This window comes from Puma concolor, chromosome A1 (assembly GCF_028749965.1).
Source record: "Puma concolor isolate L17-30 chromosome A1, mPumCon1.1.hap2, whole genome shotgun sequence".
Classification (NCBI taxonomy): domain Eukaryota; kingdom Metazoa; phylum Chordata; class Mammalia; order Carnivora; family Felidae; genus Puma; species Puma concolor.
The window spans coordinates 107,510,235-107,523,773 of NC_141667.1; the positions used below are offsets into that span (position 1 = coordinate 107,510,235).

At 33.9% G+C, this 13,539-nt stretch overlaps 1 protein-coding gene across 9 annotated transcripts in view; it reads right to left on the bottom strand.

The window, feature by feature from the left end:
- Window positions 1-771: 771 nt before the first annotated feature.
- The window catches only part of ERBIN (erbb2 interacting protein), a 133,021-nt gene continuing 120,253 nt past the window's right edge, over window positions 772-13,539 (bottom strand). For 2 of the 9 annotated variants that reach the window (XM_086699842.1, XM_086699869.1), the window contains 6 exons: window positions 11,549-11,692; window positions 8,542-8,661; window positions 5,476-5,685; window positions 4,292-4,384; window positions 3,053-3,127; window positions 772-2,266 (listed from right to left, as the gene is read on the bottom strand). In XM_086699842.1, the coding sequence (XP_086555968.1) occupies window positions 2,159-2,266; window positions 3,053-3,127; window positions 4,292-4,384; window positions 5,476-5,685; window positions 8,542-8,661; window positions 11,549-11,692 (750 nt within the window). In that variant the 3' untranslated portion in view covers window positions 772-2,158. The remainder of the gene's footprint in view (window positions 2,267-3,052; window positions 3,128-4,291; window positions 4,385-5,475; window positions 5,686-8,541; window positions 8,662-11,548; window positions 11,693-13,539) is intronic. The other 7 variants (XM_086699847.1, XM_086699855.1, XM_086699850.1 and 4 more) reach the window with 7 other exon arrangements.

The window sequence follows — 13,539 nt, forward strand, 5'->3', positions numbered from 1 at the left end:
GTCACGATTATAACTATTTCATGTATTCCTTATTAATAGAATATGACTGAAAATTTGAGAGCAACAAAAAAATGATGTGCCAAAATATTTTACAATAAACTATGAATAAAGGGAACATTGAGGCATGTGACTGAAAATTTGAGATCAACAAAAAATGACGTGCCAAAATATTTTACAATAAACTATGAATAAAGGGAACACTGAGGCTTGTCTTAAAGAAGCTGTTTGTCATTATTTTTTTTTTAGAGATTACAACACACATACAATAAATGAATTTTATCAAAATACAGCACATTTCTTCTACTATATCCATAAAAATCAATTCCTATGTAAATAGTACTGAAAAACAACTAAAATGAGTTAAAATTTACAAAGAGTTGTTAAAGGGTTTCAATCAATATTAAAACTATACAGTACAATAACCAATTGATAACATCTTGAAAGAAGTGCAATATTTGAGTTCACATCTTTTCAAAATTACTGCCTATTTACTCTGACTAGCAAGAAAACAACAAGTCCAACTTTTTTTGCAAAAATAATGTAAATTGCCGTTTTTGCTAGTCCTATAAAAGTCTTAATTAAAACAAGGTTGAAGAACAAAGCATAACAGATTAAAAATTCCAAAATTATATTTCTTACTAATTAAAAATGAATCGCAATAACTGAATATTGCTCTAATGAAAGGCTCCAGACTAGCCTTGACTAAAAACAGTTATTGGTCTTCTGTGGCACTTTTTTCTGGTCCAAATAACCATGCATTAATTCTTACCATTTCATGTTACTAAAATTTTATTTAATTACACAGACAGAACAAAAACAAATAAAATTAATGGTTTGGATAAACAAATTAATGACATCTATGAAATATTTGTTACACTAACGAGGAACAAAGGCAGATGGTGGTAAAACACTATTCTATTACACTGATACACTTAGAAACCCTTTAAAGACTCTGAAGTGTCGAGTTCACATTTAATGTTACCTGTAGGAACAGCCCTTTATTTGAATACCGTGACACACTGGAAGGCCTCAGAGACCCATCCCTTTGCTCTACAACTCTCCACAGCAATTCTCTATCACTGTGCCAATTTCACAAACTTGCTTTGGTTTCCTAGCTCCATGCGTACTGTTTCCTTTTACTTTACCAAGGCAATGTGAGACCAAACAAGATCGAGAGACTTTCCTAAATCTGCTTACGTTTTGTGTTACAGCAACACAATCTCAAAACTGGCCATTTTAGTTTCATTTGCTGCTTAAAATAAAAATTATAAATTAAGATTAAAACGGAGTACTAATTATAAAACACCACCATTTGCAAAAAATCAAAGGATTTCCATATCACAAGAAATGCATGGACAAGCATCTACAGTAGAGTTAAAAATTTCCTGTGACTAAAAAATTAAAAATTGAATCACCGGTAGCAAATGCATTGTCAATGGCTAGAACAAGAACAGATCCTGTAGAGCTCGTAAAATGCAATTATCGTCTTTTTTATTTCTTTAAAAAGACATTACATTTTTATTGCATTATTCTATTAATAAAAACACATTAACAGCTGTTTTTTTTAATCTTTGCTTCCAGATTTTATAGGAATTGATGGTTTTAATCTGGCCTTGGAAAGTGAACCCACCAGCACCACCTTCACCTACTCACTCTTCAACTCAATATGCACATAGCAAAAACCAACACTTCAAATCTCTTGCCCACATTAAAAAAAAGTAGTTTCAGCAGAAAAACATTAATATGAGTTGAATAAAAATAAGGGCATAAAAGCTATGAGACAGAGAGCTCTGCCATCTGTCTCTGGGCTACAATCAAGGCTAACTAGAGCCTTGCACAGAGTTCAGTCATGTGTATGAAATCCAAAAATAAACCTACAATCTATACAAAAACAACATATGTTTGTTTTTGTAGCCTTGATTGCTATGTTTAAAAACCTAACAAGAAGTTTTATATGGTATGAATTCAACAGTCTCCCCTATATACTGTACAGTGGTTCTTTCCCTCTAACCACGAGTTCCATGATTTCATTAATGTACAAATTTGAACATAATTTTTGAGTTCTTCTTTACATATAAAAATAGTCAAAATATTAATTTCCCCTGCAAATATCTTCCAATAAATCTTGCTGCCTTCCCCCTCTTTTTGTCCACATTCCTTATGAGGAAACCTCTCGTACAATGATGAGCTCTACTGTGTTCTGGAAAGTTTTTAGCAAAGATACTGCTTGTCCATGTTCAATATTGATAAAACTGTAGCCATTAGCCTAGAAGAAAGAAGAAAAATATCTTTCAGAAAAACATTTCATAATAATGTATTTGCATCTGTGCACTTAAATTTCTGCTGGGTAGTCCACAAACCTGGCAGAAAATAAGAATTATTTTGGCAATTTAAAATAACATGTAGACTCCTGGGCCCTACCCCACATCTATGGAAATAAAATCTCTGAAGGTGGGACTCAGGAACCCTGTTTTCAGATGATTCTTATGTAGCAATCCAATGTTAGGAAGCACTTGTCTAAGACACAGTGTCAGACAGGTGTTATGTGTATGTGCTAATATATAAATAAGGCAACCGAGATGCAAGGATAGCAGAGGGCAAGGCCTACTCTTCATATTGCCTTGGGCCATCAATAAACACTACATTTCTTATAATTTAGGCCTAACATTTATTGAAGTCTTATTATATATCACACACACAGTTCCAAGTGCTTCAAATGAACTAAATTCTTTAATTCTTGAAACAAAAAGATTCTTTCAACCTATTTTAAAGAAGTTAGCATTCCTAAACTTAAACAAAATGCTAGGAAATATCAAACATGTATTCAAAAATATCCATATGATTTTGCAACGTACAAGGAAGAAATATTTTAAATGATGAAAATAATAGAGAGTAGCTGATAAGAAATGCCACTGTTTTTCACCCACAAATATTTAGAAATAAACTTCACAAAAGAGTTATTTTCAATATCTGGCATTTAATAATTCCTTGATGAGGAAGATGTTATAAAATGAAAAACTAAGAAAATAATAAAAAGATGTATCTTATTTACCTGAATAATTTTATCACCTGGCTGTAATAATTTTGATGCTGGTCCTTCAGGCTGTACCCTTGTTACAAATATACCCTTCAGTAACAACAAAAAGATAAACATTTAATGGAAAACAGGATGCATAAATAACAGAGTAACAAGGAACAATTTTTCTTTAACAGTATGCAAACACTTGAATTACAGTACAATTTTTCTCCCGGTTTTCTCTGAATATTGTCACAGCCCAATGTTTTTTTTGGTGCTGATAATTCTGACTTGAGTATAGTGATTTTCATTAAAGTGATGGAATTATTTCTACAGATGTGCAGAAAAGCAATAACAAAATTTAAAAATCACTTCATAATATAATGGACATTTAAAATTGGGGGGTTTAGCTCTGGAAAACAGTGTGGAGGTTCCTCAAAAAATAAAAATAGATCTACCCTATGACCCAGCAATAGCACTCCTATGACTTTACCCAAGGGATACAGGAGTGCTGATGCATAGGGGCACTTGTACCCCAATGTTTATAGCAGCACTTTCAACAATAGCCAAATTATGGAAAGAGCCTAAATGTCCATCAACTGATGAATGGATAAAAAGATTGTGGTTTATATACACAATGGAATACTACTTGGCAACGAGAAAGAATGAAATATGGCCTTTTGTAGCAAGGTGGATGGAACTGGAGAGGGTGATGCTAAGTGAAATAAGTCACACAGAGAAAGACAGATACCATATGTTTTCACTCTTATGTGGATCCTGAGAAACTTAACAGAAGACCATGGGGGAGGGGGAGGAAAAAAAAAAGAGAGAGGGAGGGAGGCAAACCATAAGAGACTCTTAAAAACTGAGAATAAACTGAGGGTTGATGGGGGGTGGGGGGGAGGGGGAAAGTGGGTGATGGGCACTGAGAAGGGCACCTGTTGGGATGAGCACTGGGTGTTGTATGGAAACCAATTTGACAATAAATTTCATACTAAAATAAATAAGTAAATAAATAAATAAACAAACAAACAAACAAATAAATAAAATCACCAGGAAAAAAATAAAATAAAATTGGGGGTTTAATTTGCTTTCCTCAAACAATTCATATGAAGTGGTATTTCAAGACAAAAAGCTGAATAAAGAGAAAAATAAAAAAGGTGATGTGTTTTCTTGATTTATAAAAGCATCTGTTAGATTTTCACTTATGTATAAGAGCACTATGTTAGTGAATAAATCCTTATGGATATCTCAAAGACATACAAACAAACTCACATCGTCTTCGGGTCTGAATGGATTTCCTCTGCCCCCAACACCTCCTGATATGCTGAATCCAAGTTCTGGATCCTTTTCAACTCTCACTCGGATCTAAATTAATGTGAAAATAAACTATTACTACTATCTCAGAAAAAGCTACACACAGTATTTAACTATTGGTAAAATACATAAAGATTCATCTAAAATAAACATTCAGGCAGATAAAGGGAAACTACAACATGGAATATCATGTTAATGAGTTAGTGAGTTAAAGGCACAGCTGAGATTATAAAGCATAGCTCCTAACTTAATCTATTGCTGTTTTACAAGGACAGGCAATTGATTAATGTTGACCCTGTGGGGGTTTTTTTTTTGTTTTTTGTTTTTTTTATATCATGGATTTTAATGATATAGAGTATACAAACAAAAAATGTATTTTAGGATAGTTTCCATCTGTAAAATATCTAAATTACATAGTATCTCTGTGTACTGGGTGTTTCAGAAGATATTTAAAAATCCCTGGGTGGTTGTTGGATTCATTTCCTGAATCTGTTTCTATGCTCGCAAGAGGTTAGGATTGATGATCAATTGATAGTATTTTTTATAACCACGTTATAAAAAAAGATCAAGAACTAAACTTGTTGCAAGACCCTCCCTTTCCCCAGAGACTAAAGCAAAAGGAATAAAGCATTTGTTCTCTACCTACGTTTCTAATAGTATTATTTTATCAATAAACTATCCAAATATACAAATGTATGATTAGCCACCTTTTAAATACTACTTTGTAAGATTTAATTCTTGAAGTAGTTTGGAGACTATGGTCAAATTTCAAGCTCTCTGTGTCAATTAACAATAGGAAACCATAACATGCCAGTCAAGTTTCATGGTCTACTATTCATATTCCTGAAGGTCTGATTACTGGAATATCATCAAAAAGTTTTGGATACGCAACCACCTTAGGAAAAAAATAATCACATCCAAAACACTAAATGCTATGTCAATTAATCAGAACATGGGAGATCATAGAGTCAAGTTAAATACAAAGTTTGACACCTTATTAACTTAACATGAAACCACACCTTTAAACAAAATGGTAAAAACTATGTTAAAAATCTACACGGATTTATTGCTAATAATTAAATAACCTATAAAGTACATTAAGAGCTTAGTTTCATATTTCAAGTATTCTTGATTGTTCTTACCTCTTGCCTTGCCAGTTCATGGCCTTGTCTAGGAGAACAATGGGGCTGTGTATATGGAGGCTGGTGGGCCACCTTCAGCATCAAGTAATCAATTAGTTGTTCTCTAGAGGGATGCCTTGCCACAGAAGCCTGAGGAAGGGGGTGATGTATTTGACTATAATTTGCCTGAGGCCTGAGGGTCTGGCCCATCTGTCCATTACTCAAAGGCATCTAAGAAAAACACGAAGTGTCTTAAAATGACCAATAATAATGTCTTATTACAAATAGTTGGATTTTCTTCTTGGAGTATTACAAAAACACTAGAGTGTAACATTCTAAATCATACATTATCAAGACACTTACACTATTCTTTCTAATTTTACACTTTTAAAAGAAAAAAAGCTATGAATTCTAAACTTGCCTGAGTCCTTGGCAGACAGATTCTCACTCTTTAAAGTTTCATATAAGTTATCATAAAATTATTTGCTTTTCTATTTGGTATGCATGGACCTGTTTTTTCTTACAATAACAGCAAACGGTGATTATGTCAAAATTTTAAAATTTAAGCCCAGTAAAAGGATAAATTTTCCCATCTCACACACACATAGAAGATGCATTTTTTCATGTTTCTTCTGAACAGAAGTAACAAGTTTTGTGGTAGAATTTTTTTACTATTCTGAGTATATTTTCTACTTTTATTCCTTTCTTTCCAGAATTAACAAGTACAAATATAGTAAAAAGCAAATTTATTCCTTGTGTGTGTATGTACCAGTTAGCAATTTTTAAACTCTCTAAATGTTAGTTCCATAAAATATTAACCACAAAAATTAAGCCTTGACATTCTGTTTTACTCTTCACAAGCTACGCAAAAAAACCTGAGGTGATTATTTTGTTAAAGAATTATCCTTGTTTTAATGCTTCTCATTGTTCAGAATGAATGAATCTGAGTTTTAGACTTAAAGCCACCTTTGTGGAAATGTGGCTGTTATGTCGGTATGAGGAATTCTTTATTTATTTTGAGAAAGAGCAAGCAAGAGTGTGAGCAGGGAGGGGCAGAGAGAGAGGGAGAGAAGCAATCCCAAGCAGGCCCATTGTCAGAGCACAGCCCAACGTGGGGCTCAATCTCACATACTGTGAGATCATGACCTGAGTGGAAATCAAGATCTGGACGCTTAACCGACTGAGCCACCCAAGTGCCCCAGTATGAGAAATCTATCTGAAAAATAAGTTTACATTTCTATTATAAATATTTGCATATAGAGATTTTTGTATATAAGAGAAAATACTTTTAAGCTATTCAATCATTTAAAATTTCATTGTTGATTATTAATAAAAAGGTGATCTCATCCACAAGTGAATTATAGAAAAACTATGAGATAAATACTGAGCCCCATTCTCCTAAAATTATTCCAAAGTAGAAAAGTTTGGGAAAAGATTATGGCAATTGTTTCAGAACTACATGCTTTTTTTACATCAACCTTGCTGAAGGAAACAAAGAAGCTTCCGTTTTGGTGAAGATTTTTACTTTAAAAAAAGTTACCTTTTCACTGTGTTATATTTGAGAACTTGGTTATTTCTCAAGTTTGGAAACTTATATGGGGGTTTTATAACAGAGCACAAAGATGATATTACCCTATGACAAATCTTACACTGGTTGGAGAAAAAGAGAATGAGGTATTTTATTATCTTTATATCTTTTTTTTTTAAATTGTGGTTGCTTACTACTTGAACTCTGTAGATTTGAAGCAATTCATCTGCCCAGGAGTATTTAAATGCTTGTGCTGTTATTTTATTACTTATACACAACTCAGCACATAGCTCTTGCTCTTCTCCACATTTATACCATTTATTCCTATGTGCAGATTCAATACCTTTCTCCTAAGGAAAATATTCCAAACAGTAATTACTTCTGACCCATGCTTCAGACTTCTAGACACCTAGATTCTTGGTTGTGCCTGACACTTTACATCAATGTTAAACATACCCATGGAATAAAATAAGCTATCATTAGCAGATGGCTCAGGAGAATAAAAGTATGAAAACAAACCCAGTAACCTAGAATACAAAATTGATATTAAAAAGAAAAAGAAACTGGTTAACATAGCTCAATTAAAAGAAAAAGAAAAAAAAGGTAAAATAAATAGATATGTATGAATTTATGCTATATGTCTGGGTTCCTACTCTCAAGAACAATGCAAAAGTTTTTATATAATACGTTAAGTATGCTTCATAATTGTATCTCGTTATACAAGGGATACGGAATTAGTTAAGAGAAAGAATAGCTGAGCAAGAATATTAAAGAAAAGAGTTAACTATCTGGTATTGGGTGACAGAAAAGTAAAATCTGTGAGTAAGTGATGCTTTTTTTTTTTTTTTTTAATTTTTTTTTTTTTTTCAACGTTTATTTATTTTTGGGACAGAGAGAGACAGAGCATGAACGGGCGAGGGGCAGAGAGAGAGGGAGACACAGAATCGGAAACAGGCTCCAGGCTCTGAGCCATCAGCCCAGAGCCCGATGCGGGGCTCGAACTCACGGACCGTGAGATCGTGACCTGGTTGAAGTCGGACGCTTAACCGACTGCGCCACCCAGGCGCCCCAACTTTAGAAACAAAAGTATTAAGAACACAATCATCATTTATCACATACAAAATGCTTTCAAGGTGACTTTTAATTACATTTAAAGAACTTTAAAATGTCTTTAGTAATGATAAAATATCCTCAAGTGAGGAATTTAAGACAGGTTCATCTTTAATTCTCCAATACCAAAAAGCCTCTGACTCAAACAGGAATGCCAAAGAGCCTCTGACTCAAACAATAAGGTAAGTAGGTGATAGTAGAGAAATCAAAAACAATAAAATGATTCTCCAGTGTGGAAAAAAAAATCATGGACTAAACCAGGAAATAACAGGGCAAAAATATATTTCATATTTCTAAATTAGTTTTTAAAAAAAATCTTTACTAATCAAGGAGGAAAAGTCCTCAAAAACTTATTTTCATTGTTAAAGCACACATGATATTTCCAGTTTAAAATCTGTAAAACAGAGTAAGTTCAAAGAGATGTGTTCATTTATTTCCTGAGCACCTACTTTTATCAAGCTGTCTGGAGGAACATCTTTGTGACTAAGTGTAGCTGATGAGTAGTTCGGCTGTCCTGAAATGAATAGATCGTCTTGACAAGGATCTCCTGGACAGGATGTCTGGGGATGCTTCAAATGAGGGGAAAATAAAAAGTAAACAAACAATGTTCTTTAAGATGTAAAATCAAAATGATGATGACACGTGAAAGGAGATTAGGAAAAAATATTACTAGATCATGGGAAGATGAAGAACCCAGTAAACATCACCATCATAACTGCCATTAATATCAGTGCCTTGACGATGGACATTAACTAAATTTGTTGTGGCATTCATTTCACAATATGTACATATATCAAATTATTATGATATATACTTTGGACTAATACTAATATGTCAATTATATCTCAACAAAACTGTAAAAATTATTAGTACTTTTAACATACACTGTTAAGCTATTTCTTCATAATGCTTTCTGTTATATTTACAGTAATACCTAGCTTTCAATACTGTGAAGAATTTAGTTATTAATCAAAGTTAAGAGTCCCAAATTTTAAGAGCAACTAAAACAATCTCTTGTTGAGTATATATAAAGGATTTTGGGTTTTTTGGAAAAAAAATTAACTGCTCTTCTTTTAACAGCACAGTGCCACCTGGGATCTTCTTTTTAATGATGAACAGTATTAATATATATATAGTCTCATAAAATTCACTTTCACTTAATTGTATCATAGTATTAGCTCAATATTTTCAAAACCAATGGTTTGGTGAAACACTTAAAATCAACTAGAGTTTGGGGCGCCTGGGTGGCGCAGTCGGTTCAGCGTCCGACTTCAGCCAGGTCACGATCTCGCGGTCCGTGAGTTCGAGCCCCGCGTCAGGCTCTGGGCTGATGGCTCAGAGCCTGGAGCCTGTTTCCGATTCTGTGTCTCCCTCTCTCTATGCCCCTCCCCCGTTCATGCTCTGTCTCTCTCTGTCCCAAAAATAAATAAACGTTGAAAAAAAAAATTAAAAAAAAAAAAAAATCAACTAGAGTTCATATTTTTATATGACCAATAATATCCTTCTAGTTTACCTCAATGATAGGTTTAGAGAAAAAAGCAGACTCAGTTATCTTATTATCTCTGAATATTTTTTACAAACATGCTGGGAAGAAAGATGCCTGTACTTTTCATTTTAATCTAGTTCTAAATATACCTAGCTATATTCTTGAAAACTAAAGGGATTGTGATAAATAGCACTATTGTAACTTTCAAAACAGTATGTGGCTAGCAACACAGGTATGTAAACTACATCATCATACTGAAAAATAATCTGAAATCTACTTCATTATGATATACCACAGGATACATAAAAACCTAAGGGCTTGTAATTTAATCTTATAAACTTTATCTGCAACAGAGCTATCATGTGTAGTTAGTTGTTCATTCAAAGCATGGATTAGCATTTTTAGATTTGGTTTGATCTAATTTTGTGTATTTATGCAATGAATATTTTGCCTTCCTTCCTTCCTCATTTCTGAGATGTGCTCTCAGAACCCACAGTAATCAACTTAGGTCATAGCTTCAAGTTTAAACTCCAGTCTATTCAGGTCTTTAAAAGAACAACTATATATTATGAATGAAAAAGTAAAATGCAATAGACTCAAAGGCTCTGAATGTAAGAATAACGAGCAAAAAATATTACTGTACAAGAATGTGGAAAGAATAACTGTTCCAGATGACTATAAAAATAACCCCTGAGTTGATAAAAGCCTCTTGTGTCCATTCTTTGGCTTCAGTTGGAAAGAGTACCAGAAATGCTGGGCTTAATAGCTATCACCCTTCTCTCTTCATTTCAAAGGGATAAATTACAAAACAATTGCTATCACTCTAACATGGAATCCAAGTGGTGGCAGATGACAGAGGGCAGAGCAAGAAGAGTGAAGCCCAGCCACAGCAGAGTGAATCCAGGAGACTGCTCTTGCCTTAGAACACAACAGAGCAAAGCCAGCTATGTACTAAAAAGAGGATGGGGACCCTCAGGAAAAAGCAAAGGACCCAGAAGTAATCAGAGTAAACATGGAAATAAAACTATGGGGAGGAGACAAGTAAGGCTGTAAAAAGGAGAAAAATCTTTTTGGAATGAAAGGAAAGGGGGAGAAGGAAGTATTTATTTTGAGGCCATACTACACCTCACGTTGTTATTAAGAGAAAAATCTTAAAATAGAGCCAGGCCAGAGCTGTTCTGTTCTTTCTCCTTCTCTGCCATTCTTAACCCTTACCCTTAACTTTCATTAAAAGAATATGCTATTGGGGAGCTTGGTTGGCTCAGTCGGTTAAACATCCAACTCTTAATCTCAGCTCAGGTCTTGATCTCATGGTTTATGGGATTGAGCCCCGTGTCAGGCTCTGCACTGAGTGAGGAGGAGTCTGCTTGGGATTCTCTCTCTTTCTCAATCAATCAATCAATCAATAAATAAATAAATACCATTAATGACTATTAACCATTAATAAAAGAATTTGGCTTTTGCCTTTTCATTGGTATTTCTTAGAATTTCTCCAGTCTCACATTTAATCCTATCTACCAAACTGTGATTAAACTTACTTCCAGGTAGTGCTTTTCATCTGCCAATTCTCAATCACTAAAAATTATTCTTCCCCACAACCCCACTGTGTACTATATACAGCATAGCCTTAAACCTTGATTTAGGGAGAGTTAGTTAATTTTATTAAGAGAAAACACCATAAAGCATAATAAGTAGAAAAAAAAACAACTCTCAGTTATTCCTATTGCTCACCCCTATTTACATAAACAAGAGCAGACTACATCCTTAGCTGATGGCCAGAGAAACTTGAGAGATAAATACTAAATCGGCTTTGCAGAAAGTTTTAGAACTAAGCCATGGAACAACCAGAAGGTTATCAAAGTATCTAACCCACAAAAAAACGTATTTTCTAAAAACACGAAAGCATTAAAATGTGGGGTCTTTTTTTCTCTTCTGTGTACTAAAAGTACTGGTCTACTACAGGTACTCACTCGAAAAATGTGCCCACCAGAACCTCTTCCGTCTGCAACACTCAAGGCAAGGCTGCCTTGGCTGCCATGCAGATCCCTAGAGCTGCCATAGTGAAAGTTGCTTACAGCAGTAAAATTGGAATTAAAGGACCTTGACAGCATGCTCTGAATAAAGAGGGGATAGATTTAACAGAGATTAGTGTAGCATGCAAAATTCACAAGACATGTTATGTACATAGACGTATTTATAAGTAACCCCAATACCACACAGGAATATCATGCACTGAATTTTCAGTGCCACTGCAAGAAATTGGCACTATATACCATATTATTTACATGACAACATACACATATACACATAAAGTACATGTAAATCCAACCATTCACATGTTTAAACACTAAAGAAAGTACAAACATATAGTGTCTTTTACAATGCAATTATTTCCTTTACTCCTAATACATCTTATTGGAAGTTTATCAGAAAACAGGAATTGATGTCAAACTTAAATGTATGTATATAAGTGTAGTTCTATAAGGAATACAAGCTGATTTCTCAGCTTCAGTTTAAACATACGTACATAGCACAAAATATTATCGGCAAAAAACACTTGGCTTTTGGCCATTGCAATTTCTTTCTTTCTTTCTTTCTTTGGCCATTACCATCTCTAAAAAAACAATTACCTTCTACATTTAGAAACATGTCTTACATTAGAAAAAAGGTTAACATAGTTTTAGTATATAACACAAAGTTTTAGTATATAGCATTTACAAGGCTCTCCCTGCTCTCAAATTACCAGAAGAAAAAACCCCTAGAAAATGTACTTGTAAAAAAAATTTCCCATTCAAATAAATAGATACTTAGGATTTTAGGAGTTAGCAGGGGCATTTGCTGCTTAAACTTGAAGAATCACTGATGGAATCTTCATGCAGACTGAGTTTACATGAATGCCCAATCACTAATCGCAGAGCTGCCTAAAAAATGTACCTCAATAAACACAATGCCTGATTTTCATTGTTCCTGCTTGTTTACTCCTAGAGCTGTTAAATGCTGTTTTTTCATGTGGATGCTTTTACTTATGTCCCTGAATATTGGATGGTCTTATGGTTAAATTGAGAGTAACCACACTTTGAGCACGGCTTGCTTATCAAGAAGTATAGAAATGCGTGTAAGCATTATGTGTGTATGTTGTCATTACAAGCTTGTAAGCTTACAAGCATTTCTATATTACTCTCAGAGAACCTATATACCTTCTCCCGATTATGAAGTTGATCTCTAATATCAAGAAACATTAATATGGCCTTCCAGAATGAAAGAGATCTATAAAATTACAATGCACTCTTTTAGTTACTTTGTGGATTCCAAAGTAATGAGTAAAGAAAAAGCTAAACTTAAGAGGCCACAACTATACTTTCCCAGACCATTTCACAAACAATAAGGATTTGGCAGTGGCAATTCAGAGGTTCCATAAACATCTCATTAGAATGTAAAAATAAAGAAATTACACACACTAACCCCCCCGCCCCAACATAAACAACACATACTCATGTGTTACACACAATTTTAATATGTTCTTAACTTGAATGGCCCAAATGACCCTTTTTAATGATATGTAAATCCAGGAATCAAAGCTTTTTCTGTTGTCTTTGAACATAGGTAAGGTTTTTGTAAATATTTCACTGACTAAGAAGGCTGAAGCTCAGAACACATCTGGTTTGTAATTCAGGGTTGTACAAAGATGTCCATATAAAACTGCATCCTGTTACAACACAACACATTGTGCAGAGCTCAGTTAAGGAATATGTCCTGGACACTGATGTTCATTACAGGCTAATAGCTGTATAAAAGCAAATGAATGTGGCAATTTTCATGTTACATTAATCATATTCTGGTTGAGTGCTTCTTATAAGAATCATTAGTTTAATTAAACAAGTCTTGAGAAGAATGAGGTGAGATATAATCACATGTTTGGGTTCCAGGTACAGTTTTGTTGCAGGGACAGGAAGGAAAGTTA